General features: G+C 43.4%; 1 protein-coding gene across 3 annotated transcripts in view; it reads left to right on the forward strand.

The window, feature by feature from the left end:
- rasgrf2b (Ras protein-specific guanine nucleotide-releasing factor 2b) overlaps positions 1-20,076 on the forward strand; it is a 69,972-nt gene that overhangs the window by 9,586 nt on the left and 40,310 nt on the right. For 2 of the 3 annotated variants that reach the window (XM_035379591.1, XM_035379592.1), the window contains exons 2-3: positions 17,150-17,256; positions 18,170-18,317. In XM_035379591.1, coding sequence (XP_035235482.1) covers positions 17,150-17,256; positions 18,170-18,317 — 255 coding nt within the window. Of the gene's footprint in view, positions 1-17,149; positions 17,257-18,169; positions 18,318-20,076 lie in introns of those variants that run through there. The other variant, XM_035379593.1, reaches the window with a different exon arrangement.

Consider the following 20,076-nt stretch of genomic DNA (forward strand, 5'->3'; position numbering starts at 1 on the left):
GGTAGAAATACAAAAACAATGATTCTTGACAAACCCAGGTCCTGGTGTGCTGCTGAATTCAGTGTCAGTTTCCCCTGCATATTCCCCTGGTACTTTGCATGTAGCCTACTGATTTCAACACGAAGTGCTTCTATTAACCAGCCGGGCCAGCTCGACTACTTCAGGCTAGCAGTGTTAGCTGCATACATTTAAAAAATCTTTATTTTGTTGAATTAAATCATAGCATATTCCAAGAACATCTTTTAAAAATCGAACTCTTATTCTTTTTAGATAAAACAAATAAATAAGGAAATAAATAAACAAAATAAAATAGGGAGCCTATGATCGCATGCCCCTGATTGGCATTTAACGGTAGAAAGGCTTAACTGGTTCTTGTCAACTTTCCATGTTTGATTAAAAGCAATAAATCTGGTCCATATCACCCCCCCCCCCCAACACCCCCCCCCCCCCCCCCCCCCCCACACACACACACACTCTCACCCCTAAAAAAGCAGCCTACTGGCTGAAAAATCTAAAGCTTGTTATGTCAAAACTGTACCGTTTCTGGATAGAACAGTGCATGAACTTGAGATCACACTCCACGCTCATAGCGGTATAGGCACATTGTACTGTTTTTCTTAATTTTGTTTGGAAGTGTTGCGGGGCAGTTGTGTACAGACTTCCAGCTGTGGCCACTTACCTAATTTACCACTGGCACTGGTTCTTACCAGTACCAAAAAGCAGCAAAAGCTTCTACCTTTTGAGTAACCTCTGTGCAGTGCCTTCAGTGAAAATATTCTGGAACCATGAACACTCAGTGCGCCCTTGCTAGCTTTTAGCTGTGTGTGTCTTTTAATTAAATTAATTAATTTTAATTAAAGCTGAACTGTCTGATTTGAGCAGATGGTAAGGAGCCACATTCTCCAAGCATTATGTAATACTGTAACTTATTTTTTTCCTGGAAAAAAAAAACTATGATGTGTTCCTGAAGAGCGAAACATGTTTCTTGTTTTGTTGAAAAAATATTGCAAGTGGTGATATTAGTCCCAATAGGATCTGTCAGCAATTGTCAAAAATTGTAATGAATTGTTATTCCTTCCCCTTTTTATATTTTTCCTTTGTAAAACCATTTAATTGATAATTTATTTAATTATATAATTTAAATAATGTATATGTTTATTTTATGTTTTTTTAGTTTAGTAATATGTATGAATTTCACTTTAATCAATGGTAACAAAATCATATAATTTGGCTCTAGTACCTCCAGCCCTATTCTCATGGATTGACTTTTGTTCATGTAATTCTCCTGTTTGAGGCATCACAATACTTATTCTTGATTGATGGGAGGATTCTGACTGATTGTTTGTGTTTAATGAGGCTGAAAATGAGCCCATGTTTCCAGGATCATCACCAGAATAAATCTTTGATAAACTTAAAATAGTTTAGTCATTGCTGTGATGCACACTGGTGGAGGCCAGGGCAGACCATACAGGCATTTGGGCAGACATTCCAAACTTTATCAGGTCCTGGTCGCAGGAACAACTTTAAAAGTAAACTAGAATATGTTCAAAATTCTCTTAAAAAATTTCAGAACCAACTGAATGTACTGTCAAATGTATATTGCCACTAGTGCAGTGTGCAATTTGGTTTTGATACTGAAAGTATTTGATCTAGAGCATGTTTCTGTCACCAAATACATTTCACATCTACACCTCAGCTACTTACATGACACAGTTTTGGCACCACTCAGTTGGAAAACTAATTATTTTAAGAACAGCATCTTCTGATTGGTTGAAGCAGGTGCTGTCACTTCCTGACTTTTAAAAGACCACTCTGTTTTTAGTTCTGATTGGTTATCTCAGAGGTGATACTGCAACCAACTTTAGCACCAAAACCATGGATTTGTCTCCAGGATTCCCCTCTGTTTGAGGTTAGTGCTGTTAGTGCTGAGGTTGTGTTTGCTTGTGTTTTGTGTTTTATATTTTCTTTGTTTTGGCCTGACTTTAGTTGCGGTTTGATGGAGAGGGTTCAATATTTTGGTGTTTATTCACGGCACCGGTTCTACAGTGTAGTTTGGTAGTGTTGGCTAGTAACACGATGTCAGAGAGGAGCCAGAATGCTGGGGCCCAGGTTTGGAGCTCAGTGGGGGGAGAATGTGCTCATGAGAGCCAGCTGCCTTTCTGCTCCTCTGGGCCTCTGTGGAGTCTGAGAGACCTGAAGCGATCCAGAGAGCGCCTGCATTCAAACACACTCCCTGTCAACCAGTCACTGTGTGTGTGTGTGTGTGTGTGTTTGTGTGTGTTTGTGCATGCATGGGTGTGTTTGTTTGTGTGTGTGTGTGTGTGTGTGTGTGCATGCATACGTGTGTTTGTGCGTGCAAGAGTGTGTTTGTGTGTGTGTGTGTGTGTGTGTGTGTGTGCGTGTGTGTGTATGTTTGTGCATGCAAGAGTGTTTGTGTGTGCTCATGTGAGTGTGTTTGTATATGTGTGAACGTGTGCATGTGTGTGTGTCTGTGTCCATGTGAGGTAAAATGCTTGTCTTTTGTGTGTGTGGCCTCTTTGGTTGGTTGCCAGTTCATAATCAGCTGTTTCTGTTTTGAATTCTGTGCAAAACAATAGCCTCCTTTCTTAAAAATATGCTCAGCATTGCATTGCTCCTCACAGCATAAAAAATAAAATATGTAAAGGGAAGACCTCCCTGCATTCAGCTGTACAGGAAATTAAAAGCAGACTTTAAATGGAACTTGTTCAAATCGTTTTGTCTTTTACGGTTTGCGTACTAATGCCAGCATCAGTGCAAACAGCATGTCTCTATAATCACCTCCATTTAATTCTCTGCAGCTCACGTTGTAATTGGAGTTAACATGGGTGGGGGTTGCAGGTAGTCTAGTAAACATGCATTAGCAGAAATCATAAGTGGAATTTGTCATCCTATTCCTGTTTCTTGTAGACATAACCAAAAAACAAACAAACAAACAAACAAACAAACGACAAACAGAAACAAAGATCAAGCGACTTGCCAGCACTAGCTCCCTATAAATTTTAGGCACATTACTGAAATTGGAGGGTGCTGGATAGCCACCAGCTTTGCTACCAGTGAGATTAAGTTATACTTTTTTTTCAGAGACGGTTTTATAATATCATGCTGGCTTGGGGGAGAGGAGAGGGGAGCAAACAATCCAGCTTTCTTAAAAACAGATTGGAAATCGACATCTTGGAAAGAGAGAGAGAGTGCAAAAACTCCCTCTTCCTTCCCCTCTCCATAATAACAAAGGCATTTTTTTTTTTAATCCTGGGGCAACACGGAAAAAACAAGATCCTTGGTCTGACCTTTTATTCTCTTTAAAAAGTTGTAGCTACTGCTTTTTCTTTCTGTGTGTTGTTTTGGCAGCCCTTCCTTTGGACTGATACCAGGCGGTAATATTTATTTAATGACACAATTAGATACCATAACCCGGGATAAGTTCAAAACAATGAGCCACTTGCCACATTTCTGCTATGTGACCACTTGTGTTGCAGTATAACAGAAGGCTGTTTCTAAAATTGAAAAAATGAACCGTAGTTGTCCCATTCACCCATCTTGGCTGATGGATTAGAATGTTGCTATTAATTTTGATTCGAATCCATGTGATTTATTTGTCAGGGTTACGCCATCACAGGAGGTGAAAACCGTGAGTCGAATTAAACTTGTTTGACAGCAGCAGATTTTCCAGGGGGATGCAGATGTTATTCCAGTAATCGCTATAAGACGGTTTTCTGTGTTACTTCGTTAAACGAAAGATTTTTTAGTGGGAGTTGAGTTGCCACACGGAGAAGCAGAGGGGTGGGTGTCATTTTCCCAGCTATATATTTTTTTTTACATCCAATCAGAATACAGGATACAACAGACCAAAGCAGGAAAGGCTAGGCGTTACTTGTGTCATCCTTTTTGTGGTGAAACATCATTGAAACGCCATCTAGGCATTAAGGTGAAAACCCAGTGACATTCGGTCGAAAAGTGAAAGTTTTTTAATTGACTAGGATGTAGCCAGACTATAGTTGAGTAAAACCTGCGCTATTTTGGAGTTAACCTAGTCTGTTTATATCAAAACATTTTTCAGACTACATTTCCCCTTACAGGGGCTCTTTGATATGATATCGATCCGAGTTTCGGCTTTTCTCTGTCACATGGTTATGTTTTGTTCTCTGTCTCATGGTCATGTTATATATTTTAGATGTTCAGCGTAGCATTATTTATACACTTTTTAAATGTTAGTAATATAAGGATGTTTGCCCTCCTTATTGTGGCAACATTTTCTAAATGATTCAGTGTTGTGACAGTTTGTTACTCTGTTGAACAGCATTACTGTTACCTGGCACCTCTCTCTCTCTCTCTCTCCATCTTTTTTGGCATGAGAATAAACAGGACTATGTTTCCAAAGCATTCACCAAAGAAAAATGACAAGATACATAGCCTATTGCTTATGGGCAAATATTACAGACCCTTATTTCTTCTCCGGCTGCAACTGAACACAGTTCCACTGTAAAAAAAAAGAACAAAGAAAAAAGAAAACAGGGTCACCATGACAGAAAGATAACAGGAACATAGACTTATCAGGTACATCAGCTATAATAGGTTTTTCTGACATACTAATGGTCGGTAATGCGTATGTGCATTTTATTTTTGCTACTTTACCCCATTTTCATTAGCAGTAATGCACGGCAGTAATTCCACTGGCTTTTTTAGGAAACGTGTTTTTCCATTTTGCACAAATGTGACTGAATACTCTTGCAGGTTTTTCAGCAGGTGGTCGAGGAGACCTTGATTATTTTGGGATCTCTTGCGAGTTCTGTATAGCAGAGCAGAGGATTTGATTCTGATTTACCTCGTCTGCCATGACTGCAAAGAACGTACTGTACGCAGTCCAATCAGGAAGCCATGTAACAGCTGGAAGACGTCACCGGCTACTTCTCTTCAATTGCCAAGCAAAGATATCATTCCTGATTCCATAAACGTGTCTGGAAATGTGAAAATGGGCCTGGTTTCAATGGTAGTAGTATTTGTGCTAGTGTCTGGGGTGAACACCATAGATTCAGGAAAGATTATTATGGAAATGTCAGTGTTTTTCCTTTTCGCGCCTCCTGGAAGGTGGCGTGTGGTGCCGTCTGGCTGGGTTTTAGTTATTTCACACTGCTTTGTGCCTGTCCTCGTGTTTGAATTGCTGCTTGTTTTGCCAGATAATCCAATTTAATAATAATGTGTTTTGATGAATTCTTTCCTCATATTTTCGATCACTCCACTGGGTAATATAACAGAATATTTTTTGAGACTTCCTGATCATCGTGTCAAATTGCCACCAGCCCCAGTCTCTCTCCCCCAGCCCCAGTCTCTCTCCCCCAGCTCCAGTCTCTCTCCCCCAGCCCCAGTCTCTCCCCCAGCCCCAGTCTCTCCCCCAGCTCCAGTCTCTCTCCCCCAGCCCCAGTCTCTCTCCCCCAGCCCCAGTCTCTCTCCACCAGCCCCAGTCACTGTCCACCAGCCCCAGTCACTGTCCACCAGCCCCAGTCACTGTCCACCAGCCCCAGTCACTGTCCACCAGCCCCAGTCTCTCTCCCCCAGCCCCAGTCACTGTCCACCAGCCCCAGTCTCTCTCCCCCAGCCCCAGTCACTGTCCACCAGCCCCAGTCACTGTCCACCAGCCCCAGTCACTGTCCACCAGCCCCAGTCACTCTCCCCACCAGCCCCAGTCTCTCTCCACCAGCCCCAGTCTCTCTCCACCAGCCCCAGTCACTGTCCACCAGCCCCAGTCACTCTCCCCACCAGCCCCAGTCTCTCTCCACCAGCCCCAGTCTCTCTCCACCAGCCCCAGTCACTGTCCACCAGTTGCAGTCACTCTCCATCCAGCACACTGTGTCACAGTCACTAACACGCACAGAGACAAAACTAACTAGCACACACACACAAATTCACACGTACCTCTAAACCTTTGCCCACAATGTCCCTGCCGCACTGTGATTTAGAATGCAAAGATTAATGAAATTAATGTGCCATTCCATCTATGTTCTACTGGTCACCACCGAGCGTAGCTGGAAGCTTATGGCGATATTTAATGAAGGTTGTTCATTAGCTACCTGTCCAGTGCTTGTAATTATTGTATGAGAACAGATGAAGACCTGAGGACACTGAACCCTGTTAGCAGGTGAACAGCAGGAAACCGCTCTGTTACTTTAAGCAAAAGTCATTACCACCAGGGGAAATTGGCTGTACTTATACATTTTTAGCACAGCTGCGATGATTGAACTTCTACCGTCTTTAAATATTGATAAAAGCTTCTATTCCTGGACTGGCAGTAATTTCTTCTGTTCTATGAATGTATGAAGGACTTAGATTTGGGCCTCCTTTATCAGACAAAGTGAATATGAAATACGGACTCTTATTTACACACGCTGAATGCTTACGGTTGCTAACTGGAGCATGAACAGCGGACAGTGATACCGTTGTGTGATTTCTCAGGTAATATAGAAGCCAAATAATTTTTTATGTCCCTCTTTCATTGAGAGCAACATTAATGATTCGCCAGCAGTATTTATGGAACAAAAGATATATCATGTTCGGGATTCTTATCTATTTTAATTCCTTATGCTTAATGCTCATTGTCTCTTGCTAATTGTTACCGGTGAAATGGTTCAATGCCCCATTGTAACGTTGTAACCAGGGAAGGTTGTGTAAAATAAATTCACCGTCGATATTGAAATCCACTCTTTTCTTTGGTATCTGCAATGGTACAGTATACAAGGCCATCCAAATAAATTTTCAGTGTTGACGCAGTTAAAGGGTTGTGTTAGGTGAAGGATTGGTGTGCTATAACTTGAGTTTGTGCAGATACATTTGCTCATTTTCTCTCTGTTCTCTCATTGGGTCCTTAGGTTTTCTTCATGTCCAGGTGACCCTGCATCTTTTTCTACATCTCTGCAATCTCTGCTTTATGGAGCTGTTCTCCCACCCACCTTTATTGGCACATTGCCTACGTTAATTTTTATGCCTCCGCGATGGCACAGCCGTGGCCGGAGGCATTATGTTTTTGGGTTGTCCGTCCGTCCTTCTGTCCTTCCGTCCATCCGTTCCGTCCATCCCGATTCTTGTGAATCCCGATACCTCAGGAACGCATTTAGGGAATTTCTTGAAATTTGGCGCAAACGTCCACTTAGACTCAAGGATGAACTGATTAGATTTTGGTGGTCAAAGGTCAAAGGTCAAGGTCACTGTGACCTCCATAATTCAAGAATTCATACGCTAATTATGACAAAGTTTCACACAAATCTCTAATAGGGTAAAATGATGAAGTGATGACATTTTATATCCAAACTGGCTACTGGTTGGCGGTGGCATACAATTGCCAGGCGGTATTTCTAGTTTTTTCTATTTTTTTTTTTTTTTTGCTTGCCTTTATCATTTTGCTTTGTCTTTGATTCCAAGCACTTTCCGGTGAAGTTAAGACCCGGATAAGATCTGACAATTTTTTAACATAACTGATTGCTCATGCAAATTTGTGTCCTGGAATGAGATAAAATAAGGTAATTTTTTAGCAGAAAAAGAAATGAAATCACATTTCCACATATATCCACTGAAATCCTGTCAAGAAAGCCTAAGTTTATATTTGAATGTGTGTGTGTAATTGTTTATGTGCGTGATATTCTGGCTGGAAGTGCCTTCGTCTTTTTCCTGAGTAATTGCAGAAGGCCATTTGCTCTTCATGGATTTTAACACCTCGATATGCTTCGATCTGGAGAATCTCCCAGTGGGTGCTTCAGTGCAAAATAAAAAGAAATTATCATGAGTCTAAAATGGCTTCAGATAGGTCTATGCCAGTTGTTCTCAACAGGTGATTCCCTATGGTTTTTCTGGACAGATTTAAAGATTTTTTTATTTCTTTGAAAAGATCATGAGGTTGATCCTTAGATAAAGTCAGAAGCTGCATTAAACTGTGGAAGCTCCTCTCGTGTGTTTCTTACTTAATGAATAATGAATAATGAAAAAGGCATTCTCTCTCTGTTAATCGCCAGTCAGCCATCCATTGTTACATCTCTGCACTTACCTTCATTTGGGTTATTATAAGTAGAGGTTATATATGGTAGGAGTGCATTGCCCTGTTGTGCAGGGAAATGGCACACAGCCAGCCAACCGTGAACGTTCCGCAGCTTGCAGTTTTCCAATTGGCCAGAGGGGTCACCAGTGAGTGAACGGGCGGGGGATTACCTCACTGACTGCGGTCGCCTGTAAGCTTCCTGTTTAGTGTATTGGCATGATCAAGATTCAATGGAGGCTCCTCTTGTACACTTCCTGAATCTTGTATTTTTGTATGGGCATTATTTTAATGCTTTAGGTGTTAATGCAACAACAACAAAGAGTAGGTTGTGTTTATGGAATGTGAGAAAATTCTGATAGGATGGGGTGTGCTTGTTTGTATCTGTGAGTCTCTGCGTGTGTGGGAGTGTTTGAGTATGTGTGTGTCCGTGTGTGCATATATATCTGTGTGGGAGGCAGTGTGTGTGTGTGTGTGTTTGTGTGTCTGCCTGCCTGTTTGTATGTATGTCTGTGTGGGTATACATGTGAGGAAGTGAATGTGTGAGTCTGTGTGTGTGTGTGTGTGTGTGTGTATACATGTATGTCTGTATGTATGTAGGAGTGAATGAGGGAGTGTGAGAGTTTCTGTGTGCGAGTGGCATGGGGGGTTGGGTGACTGTGTCAGTAGGTGCCAGCCAGTATAATTTCGGCAAAACCCCCAAAAGTACAACATCAGGATTGTACTGAGGTGACAGCGGGGATGTTCATTTTGTGAGGAGCGATTTTGATATCATTGAGGTTGATGTTGGTCTGGCTGGTAACCCCTGCAGGGACTGAAGGCAAACAGGTCTTTCTCCACTCTCCCCCCTCCAACATGTCTGCCGCAGAAGAGGTGTAGAGCACTCTGTAAATCTCAAACAGTAAGTTCATGGCATTTGGCCGCTTTGGGAAGTGATTCATCAGAAAGGGAGTTTAAAGCTCTCAGACACTTAAACTGGTACTTCCAGCTGATGTGGCAAACATAAAAAAAAAACAATTGAATGCAATTGACCTGGAATGTTCCTGGCTATTTTAGTAAATACTTGCAAAAATGCTAGGAGGTCTCCCGCAAAACAGGTTTAATTGGTGGACAGTGTATCAATCTGCAAATACTTTAATCTGTATTAGACAACAGATATTAAACCCTCTTTTTATGCTTTTTTAAATGATGCATTCAATATTGTATTGGGATCTCTCCTTATTTAATGAGTCTAGCTAGCCCTTACCCATAAGGCCTGTGAAATATTGTTTTGTGGATGTGCATTCATTGCCTCTTCTTTAATTGCATATCATGCACATAATAATATATGATGTTCTGTGTTACATATCATTGAGTTTCTGCTGTTTGAATTAGATGTAGAGTGATGCTGAAAGCCATCTCAGTTTTCCGCAAGACTACTGCACAAGAACTGACCGAGCGGTGGTTCTTGCAGTTTGTGCGAGAAGTGAGTTTTTGTGCCATTCCCAATTCAAGTGGCATCAAGCATGGCTGCGTTCAGATCCAATTTAACACACATTGCCCTTACCTTGCTCTCTTCCCTCAAGTTGAGCTATTTTGTGATGAAATTTGTGACGTGCAACAAGTGAAGTTAGAGTAACAGGTGCTCTGCAACGGAGCATAGACGAGGAACAGAAAGTTCTTCTCCCTCCCCTTTCATAAATAGGAACTAAACGCCACTTGCTGTGGCTGCCATATTTCATCCTGTCATTTTGGGGATTCCCAATAAGGTGCACACACACACACACACACACACACACGTAATTGGAAATGGAACTGATAGCAGGCTGTAAGGAAGCTGTGGAATGATGATGTGCTGGTGATGTGCCAGGATGCCATTAAGCAGGGACTATGGGAGCGGGAACTGTGGGAACGAGGACTGTGGGAAGGAAATTCCAGAAGAGATGAGAAAAAAAGTTGTTGAAATGGGTTACAAGGCCCTTTCTAAGGCTCTGGGACTTCACTGAACCACTGTGAGAGCCATTATTTACAAATGGAGAGCATTTGGAACAGTGGTAAATCTTCACAGGATTGACAGGCCTACTAAACCTTCTCCAAAGGCACAAAGACAACTCATTCAGCGAGTTACAAATGATCCCAGAAGAACGTCCAAAGAACTGCAACTGCTAGTAAGCCTCGTCTAAGGTCTGTGTTCATGACTCCACAATAAGAAAGAGACTGGACAAAAATGGGATTCATATGGAAGAGCAGTGAAGCGAAAAACATTGCTAAGCAAAAGACAATTCAATGCTCATCTCACATTTGCAAAAAAGCATCTGGATGATTCGCAAGCCTTTTGGGGTAGTATTATATGGACAGATGTGTCAAAAGTGGAACTGTCTGGACAACATGGGTTGCATTATGTCTGGCATAAAGCAAATACAGCTTTTGAGAGTAAGAACATCAAGCCTACGGTCAAACATGATGGCGGTAGTGTGAGGGTGTGGGAATGCATTGCTGCCTCAGGACCTGGACGACTTGTCATTATTGAAGGAACCACGAATGCTGCTCTGTAACAGAAAAGTCTTAACGAGAATGTCTGGTCATCTGTTTGTGAGCTGAAGCCTAATTGGGTTATGCAGCGAGATAATGATCCAAAACACAAAAGTAAGTCCACATCTGAATGGCTGAAAAGAAAGAAAGTTTCAAAGTTTTGGAGTGGCTTAGTCAAAGTCCTCTCCTGAACCCAATAGAGATGCTGTGGCTGGACCTGAAACGAGTTCATGCCCGAAAAGCTATTAATTTGTCTGAATGAAAGCTGCTGTCTCAATTAAAGTAGAAGAGTGGGTTAAAATTCCTCCACAGGTGAATGTGAAAGACTTATGTCAAAGCATTTTGTTGCAGTTATTGCTGCTAAAGGTGGTGCAACCAGTTCTTAAATTTAAGGGGGGAATTACTTTTTCACATGGGCGATATGGATTTTGAAAACTCTCATTAAATAAATGAAATAATAGGTTAGGAAATTTGTTTTGTGTATACTCCGGCTTCCTCTGGTCTAATATTACATTTTGTCTAAAGATCTGGCACCATTTTCCAGAAGAAATCAGGAAGAGGACAAATACGTTTTCACAACACTGTATGCTTACAGCCTCTGTCTGTGGCCTTTTAAAATTCTGACACACACGCTCACACACATTGACACAAGTACACACACACACGCAAACTTACATACACGCACACACGCACGCATGCGCATGCACCCATACGGACGCACACTCACACATGCACCCAGACATGCATGTGCACACACCTGCATGCTCAAGGACACATTTACACATGCACACACACGGACATACACACATACACACTCACATATACAAATAAGCACATGTGCACACACACATGCACACACATGCACACACAGTTTTGGTCAGACAGTACAGTCGGAGCTGCAGAAAGACAGTAACCTTGGCTGATTCCAGTCAGATATTTCTCGTTTGTATAACCTGCTGAGATTCTCTGCTTTCAGTGCTAAAATAAAGAGAGGTGGCCCAAATGGACAAAGAGGAGCAGAATGTGTTACATAGCACAGAAAAAATATATACAGTTACATGCAGCCGAGACTGTGGAGGAGCACGTTGCCTCGGAAACTGGATTTGTTAGGTGAAGAGACACAGTTTAAAAATACACACACCACTTGTTAAGAAATGTTACACAACAGACTCCCCACCCCCCTTCCCCATCACCACGCCCCCCCTTCCCCCAAACTTAGGTGGAGATATGGCTGAGAGTACAAATTATTGTTCATACTGTGTGAGTGTGCGTGTGTGCGCGTGTGTTTGTGTATGCGTGCAAGTGTGCACGTGTATGTATGGGTGTGTGTGTCTGTGTGTGTTTGTTTGCACGTGCATGTGCATGTGTGTGTGTTTGCGCCTGTGTGTGGACTGGACAGGAGTAGAGGAGGGAGGATACTGGGAATTTTGTGATGACCAGTCTTGGACAGGGAGAGAAGACTTATAGGGATGCCCATTGGCTGAATCCGTATGGAAAACTGGGATAACTCTGCAAGGAAGTCCAAGGATAGAGTGGCCGCTAGGCTGCTTAACAGTGTTCTTGGCATACCCGAACACTTCATTTATTTAGCATTATGCTATATTCCCTGTCTGACGGAAGCTAATAAATAGATCAATTTCAGGCTCAAATTTATGCCTGTTAAATGATGAGTGTACTTGCTTCTGCTATTTCAGAGAATGAGGCCTGGTAGCTCTTAAAGCCTGGGCAATGGGCGATGGGTTCAGGTGTCCCTTTAAGTAAGAGTATTTACCATATTTCTGAGATACATTATTGTGGTATCTGTGGACCCTGTCATGTGATCGCTGTCACATTCCATCCTGTGCAGCCAACCAATCACGGCTGCTTGGGTAGTGCTATTTTTCCATAGATGTGTTTTTGAGTGATGGCTGTAAGAGGAGCACTCTGGGGTGGTGATAGTGGAGCAGGGCCATGGAGGGGAATGGTGGCGTGTCCTGATAGGACCCAGTCAAAAACAAAGCAGTGGAGTGGCTATTCTGCTCTTTTTTTATGCAGGGGAACATGTGATGATAGTCTGCCGGCGAACGGGTTTATTTTTCCCTGTGTCCTTTGGCTGTCTTAGTCACTTTCTGTTTGTGTTCTCCCTCCCCAACATTAGGCTGACAGGGGACATGCCAAACCTAAAACAATGTGGACTATTTTAACTAGGAGTGGGATTAAAAAAATTTATTTTATCATTCTGATCCACTGAATTACAAACCATGCTGTACACACAGAGCTGTCAACACAGGGTTAAAACGTCCAGCGTCAGAACTTGTGCAGTGGAGCCACAGGGAAATAAAGGCCTCTATGCAGACCTGGCCCTGGTGTATCTCCCAGCTTAATGCCGGATGAGACTGTGGAGAGAGATTAAAGGGCTGTAGACTGACCTAGTGAGAGGGGTTACATAAGCCCTGCTGGTATGTCTGCCATGCAAGTGTGCACCACCAATCCCTGTAGCCTGACACACACCCACACACACACACATGCACCCACACACACACACACACATACACGCATACGCACACACACAGACACACACGCATACACGCACACACACACAACCACAAATGCATTGTGCTGACAAGGGTCAGAATTCTTTGTGTTTTCATTTGTGTGTGTCGGTGTGTGCATGTTTGTGTGTATGTGTGTGCGATTATACACTCAGTGTGAGAAGCCTGCGTTTATTTGCTGTTCGTTCTTCCCTTTTATGCTGCTTTTATTGGACCCCTTGTGTTGTCATTTTAGACATTATCTCCTTTGCAAAGCACTTTGTACTCTATGCTTGAAAGGTGCTACAAAAATACCATTTATTATATTATTATACATTATTGCAGCCTGAAGCAGAGTCGCAGGCTGTCGTGGGAACGTGGGGAATGGAGGGAGATTTGGCTGAACATGACAGCCCTGTCTGTCACCTTCCACTGGCAGTCTGGTGCAGTGCCGGGGGAGGGGTTAGCACGCAAGGGTGCTTGGCTCAATAGCATCCTACATCACCGGTGCTTTAGCGTCAGCCTGGTGTGGTGCCCTGACCCCTCTGTGGTACCCCGCTAAGGCGTCGGTGATGTAGGATGGTTGTCATAGTATGCTATTGAACCCCCTCGCCCCCACACACACACTCCTAATACTTTCAGAATTCTTATTCTGCTTCTTTTGTTCCTGACTACATCTGCATTACATTATCTGCAGAAGAAGTCATTCAGCTCCTGAACAATGAGTCCAATTAAATACTCACCTTCCCCAGTTCTCATTGTACAGGCACTGCCTTCTCTCATTGCATTTGATTAGATTTTTAATTTTTGTCTCTGGCAGCTCGCGAGACTGTTATTGCAGATAACGCTGGTGAAATTAAAAATTTAAATTAAAAACACAGGTAACTGTGGCATCCACAGCTGAGCGGAGGGAGGAGCACTGCAAACAAACTGCTGTGTTCATGAATGAAGTTGTATATTTGCACACAAACACTTGACCTGATGTTCTTAGAAATAATTAATATTAGGGTAAAACAGATGCAGCGTTATATAAAACAAGCAAATAAGATAAGTGCTAGCCCTGTAGCAGTATTTGTGAACCTGCTATGAATGAGAACTGTCTGGAACCTTGGGCAGGGATCTCAAACTCAAGCCCTGGAGAGTGATTGGTATCTTGGGCAGAGATCTCAAACTCTAGTCCTTGAGAGCGACTGGGATCTTTGGTAGGGATCTCAAACTCTAGTCCTAGAGATTGACTGGGATCTTGGGCAGGGATCTCAAACTCTAGTCCTAGAGATCGACTGGGATCTTGGGCAGGGATCTCAAACTCCAGTCCTAGAGAGCGACTGGGATCTTGGTCTGAGATCTCAAACTCCAGTCCTAGAGAGCGACTGGGATCTTGGTCTGAGATCTCAAACTCCAGTCCTACAAAGGGATTGGGTCTGCAGGTTTTTGTGGTTGCAGTATGGATCTTGGAGAGACGGTGTGTGGACTCTTGTGGACATTTCAGTTCTCCTGCCACGGTCGCCCTTGGCATCACAACAGTAGGTTTCTTTATTCTAATCTGGCCAGTTTTGGAGCACTCAAGCTATACGATGATCAGATTCATTCGACGTATGTCTTGACCCAGTAAACATTTTTGTGGTAAAAAGTCAGTGAAACGCCACCCAGGTGAAAACCAGGCTACATTTGGTTTAAATGTGAAAGTTTTCTAGCTGACTAGGACGTAGCCAGGCTATATTCAGGTAAAACCTGAGCTATACGGGGGTTAACTTAATCCGTTTATTTCTCAAACTAGATTTCCACCCCTATTGACATCTAGATTCTGACTGTTGCTCACTGAGTAGCTTTGCTTTTACTTGACATAATTAAATGCATGATTTAATGCACAATATTTGGGCCATGCACAATTTTAAAAATTATTTTTATGATTTCTGAATTTACCGAAGTGTGCGAGTTGCTTGTCTGCCGCTCACACTAGAAACCTAACAGACTGCACATTGTCTGCAATGTGCCATTTAAATAGGTTTCAACACAAACCGTTTATCGACATCAGCAAACGGTTGCTTTGCATGCGTTTGTTATTTAGCCTGAAGGCACGAGGTTGAGGAAGGCAGAGCATCTCTTTTGTTTATGGTGTTCAAAGCGCCCTCTCAGCTCTCAGCTCTTCTCTCGCCTCCCCCTCTCTTCCTAAAAGCAGCACCGCAGGGGTGCTGTCAATCAGGCGTTTGGGAGGAGTTCTTCCATTGTCTTTCCTCATGGAGCCAGGCAGCAGGGTTGGGGAACTCGAGGGTGGAGGGCAAATGAATTGGAGAGCACCTGCACTTCCTGTCAGATCAGTTGCGCTTCCTGTTTGGGTTTTCATTGAGAAGGCAGGGAGGGGAAAGGGGTCTCTGTATGCTGTAGGAAAGGAAAATATTTTTTTTCAGAGTGGGGGAGGGGGGTGTAAATCAGCCGTATTAGTTATTTGACTTGAGAGTGTTTTACAATACTGGGATGAAAACTTTCAATGTATGTTTGAAGACAATACATAAATGGGGAGATACAGTGTGGTACAGTCTCTAGGGCAGCTTTGTGGATTGATCACTGCTATGGTTCTTCTGCAGCTGTGGTCCCTTCTCTGTCTGTTACCTTCTCTGCTTTCTACCTGTCTGACACAGGTGCTCATCATTATCCATGTAAAATGTACCAAATGCATAATTAAGATGAATTCAGTATGTGTGTAAATGAAGTAGGCGCCTAGATAAAATATGAATATCTAATTTATTTATTATTCTGTGAGAACTGGGTAGTAGGCTGTAAAATCTGAATCAAATTTGAATGTATTTACGTTGCCTATTATCTGAACCATTTGTCACGGTATGCCTCATAGCACACCCTGGCCCAAACTTTCACAGTGGCAAGGAAAAACTCCCTAGATTAAATATAAGAGAAACCTAATTAGGACTCCGGGGAGTAGACCATGTAAGTTCAAGTAGGTATATGTTCATGGTGACCAACATGATCAAGTCGATTTTTCAGTTGAGGCAGCATACATGCTGACCTTAACACAGTAACAATATTTGATGTAGCTGAAAAGTACTCTTTTTTTTTTTACTTATTAATGACCAGAGGGCTGACGGTGCTGTGGCAGACAGCCAGCTGGACCGCTCAGGGCTATTGTCATCATCCAGGAAGGGAGTGTTTTGCCCAGCAGTCTCGCTTTCGAGCGGTGATATACTTTTAGACTTCCGTGTCCCCTCTATCTCCAATAAATGTTTATTGCAAATCGTAGGTTTTTCTCCCTTTGAACCTTTGTCTTCATAGCCGTTTTGGAACGCCTGAACAATTTGTCGCCTTACTATTTCTTTAACTGAGAGGTTCAGCCGTTTGTCTTGTGCTCGTGCCCCGAACACCGTGTTTTGCAGCTGGGTTTTCAGCTGGAGCGACCGAGCTGAAGGGCCCTTTATGACAGGCGCGCGGAAATCGCGGTGACAATTCCGGGACGACGGTTTGCCACGGGGCGCCGGCATCTGCGGGCGGAGAAATGCGCTCGCGTTCTTTTTTTAACGGTTGGCAATTAGCATCGCCTCTCAAAACCGAACGTGAAATCCATACACCCGTCTGAGAGTCAGTGATTCCCGGGCTTTCTGGTTATTTAAACAGGTGTTTTGAGATTTAAGTGCCGCTCTATCTAATCATCCCTCTCACTCTTAATCCCCTTTATCGTTCTCTCTCCCTCCCTCCCTCCCTCCCTCTCTCCGAAATGTCAACTGACGCAATTTCTGTTGGGAGAAGCAAAGATGGCGTTTTGTCAGAGCAGAGAAACTAAGATAGCATATGGTAGAGGGCAGAAGGTAGACTAGGTGTTCATAATGAGGGGTAAAAACTGGATGAGGAAAATTTAAGTGCTACAAATTCATTTTCATCCTTGTGAAATATGCCTGGTCCTTCGGCGTCTTGGCTTGATGATCATACGAAAGTTACAGTCGCTCTCTTTCTCTCTCTCTCTCCCTCTGTCTCTCTCTCTGTCTCTCTCTCTCACTCACTCTCTATCTCCCTTTCTCTCTCTCTGTCTCTCTCTCACACACTCTCTCTCTCTCTCTCTCTCTCTTTCTCTCTGACCCCACAGCACTACTTTCTCATCGTCTTTGGCCACGATGGTCAGAAGCCGCTGGAACTGCGGACTGAGGAGGAGGAGGAGTGCGACGAATGGGTGGATGCCATTCAGCAGGCCAGGTACCCTGTGTGTGTGTGTGTTTGTGTGCGTCTGTGTGTGTGCTTGTGTGTGCATGCGTATGTGTGTGTGTGTGTGTGTGTGTGTGTGTGTGTGTGTGTGTGTGTGAAAAAAACATCTCAAACATATTGGGGACACTGAAGTGTAAGTATGTATAAAAAGTGTATGTACTGTATGTATACAAAGTGCTGTAATTCCTAAACAATGAAACCAAAGTGTATTGTAAGAACCTATATAATATTGTGAAGTACAGAGCCAAATCAAGAAAAAAATGTCTTTATCCCAAACATTATGCAGTCACTGTATATATATATATATATAACTACATTCATATATAATTGCTAATATATAATGTACATATAAAATTAACATTTATTTCATTTCTATATGAGATGTTGATACAAGAGAAGACTTTAATAAATGTTGCCATTAAATGTGTCAATATTTTGCAGGAATTTTACTTCTATATAGAGGCTTACAAAATTTCAGAGGAATTACATCACCAAGGTCAGGCAGCATCATGTGTTTGAGAAGCTGATTGGCTCACGCTTCCCGCTTTCAGCAGACTGCTTTCAGGCCGTACGCTCACAGGGTGTCACTGACTCATTTAAATGGGTGGGAGTAGGCTTGTTTTCTAATGTATTACATGCTTACAGCAATCAGAAATCATTGGTTTTCTGACGAAAGCCTTGTTTAGTTTTGCGTTTGAATAAAAAGATGTCAAAATAAGGGTGGCAGTGAAGTTGTACAGCACAGCTCAGGTCATGCAGTGATGATTGCTTGTTGATCGCTGGAGCTCATGCCACAGTTGTGTTCTCTAAGCTGTAGTAGGTGTGCAGGAACGTGCCCCGGCTGTTTTCTTAGCACCATGCTGCCCACACCTGCACTATCTGAGCTCTCTGACTCTCTCTCCAGCTACTCTGACATCATCATCGAGCGTGAGGTGCTGATGCAGAAGTACATCCACCTGGTGCAGATCGTGGAGACGGAGAAGGTGGCGGCCAACCAGCTCCGCACGCAGCTGGAGGACCAGGACACGGAGATAGAGAGACTCAAGGCTGAGGTACGTGCGCACCCAGACACACCCACACACACACACAGACACACACGTACACATGCACATGGGCACATACACACAGAGACACACACACACATGCACATACACACAAAAACGCACATACATGCACAAACATATGCATGCACACACTCACACACACGCAGACACACACGTACACATGCACACGGGCACATACACACACACACACACACACATACACACAAAAACACGCATACATGCACACACATATACATGCACGCGCACACACACACACACACATACACACAGATGCATGCACAAATACAATCACAGGCACATATGCACACACATACAGGCACCCATGCCGGTTTTTGGTCAGAAATGTTTTAACCTACCCTGTATAATATGAATAAAAAACTTTTGGTCACAAAAAATATATACACATACACACACACAAGCACACACAGACACACAGGTATAAACACCCACACCCTACGCGTGCAAGTGGAAAATCTGCCAAATCACAAACCTCCCTCGGCATTTCTCATGAAAATTCACATTTTTTTTCTCCTTACACACTTTATTCAGAGCTCTGTTTCAGATGCTTTCAGAGTTCTCCAGGGCCTGCTTGCCTGTTGCTGGTCTATGTCAGATCCTATGGAATCGCAAACAGCACACTTTAAAGGGAGGGCTGTGGTCTGCTGTCTGTGTTCAGCTGCTTCTCTAAACCTGAACATCTACCCTGCGGCTCTGTGGCTGATTGACTTAACAAAGACCCTTCCGGAAAAGCGAGCCCCTAACCGCTCCATTCTCACCTTCTCCGTCACACTACTAATGAATTGTCAGCTCCTCTTCCCCTAAACCTGGATCTGTCTCCATGGGGACCGCTTGTCAAGTCACTTCGGTGACGTGCGCTAAATTATGAGCCGCGATGAATGAATCTTTCTCGGCCGCTGCCAGAGCGTTCCCCCTTCATTCGGTGAGTTACCTAGGTAACGTGGCCGCTCTGTTATGCCCCTCCCCTGGCGGTTCGGAGTGCGTCTGCCGGTGGGAGCTAATTGCGCCACGCCACCACGGGCTGTTTTTAGACCCGCTGACAGCTGCTCACTCTTACTTTGTTATCATAGGTGTCGCTAATCGCATTAGCGAGTGTAATCGGTGTGAGCGCAAGTAGCAATCAAGTGCTTTCACACAGTTATGAATGTGGAGCAATGGCATTCATTCATACGTGCATGAAGGGAGATCTGGTGGTGATAGAGGTGATAGAGTTAGAGTGAGACTTCATCAACTCCATATTGAGTGGAGCTGCAGTTAGCTATCGATCACTGAACTGTTTGTCCCAGTCAGAAAGGTTTTGGCAGAGCAGAATTTGATTAAAATCAGAGAGTCCCTGATACATAGCAACCCCTCCCATTTTTGGTTCCATCACTGGGGTAGGATGAACCTAGATCATGATTAACCATTCCTTTCATCCCCACTGGTTGTAGGGGGTGATTGGTTACAAGACAACCAGTATGCTAGACTTCAAGCCCCATTCGAAAACTGTTGGATTGCATTAAGCACCATATGCCTTTGAACCAATGAAAATCGAGAGCCTGTGTGTGTGCATGTGGGCGTGTCACTCAGGACCGCCCCCCAGAACACGCCCCGGAATCTAGTGTGTACTGCGGGGCAGAATTAGGTAGATCTGCAGATATTCTCCCCACTTAGGACATAGACCACAAGTGTCATAAACAATTCTATGTTATGCAGGATTGTGGGTTTCTTGCATGGATAGCCTGCCATG

The sequence above is a fragment of the Anguilla anguilla genome, chromosome 10, assembly GCF_013347855.1.
Source record: "Anguilla anguilla isolate fAngAng1 chromosome 10, fAngAng1.pri, whole genome shotgun sequence".
Taxonomy (NCBI): domain Eukaryota; kingdom Metazoa; phylum Chordata; class Actinopteri; order Anguilliformes; family Anguillidae; genus Anguilla; species Anguilla anguilla.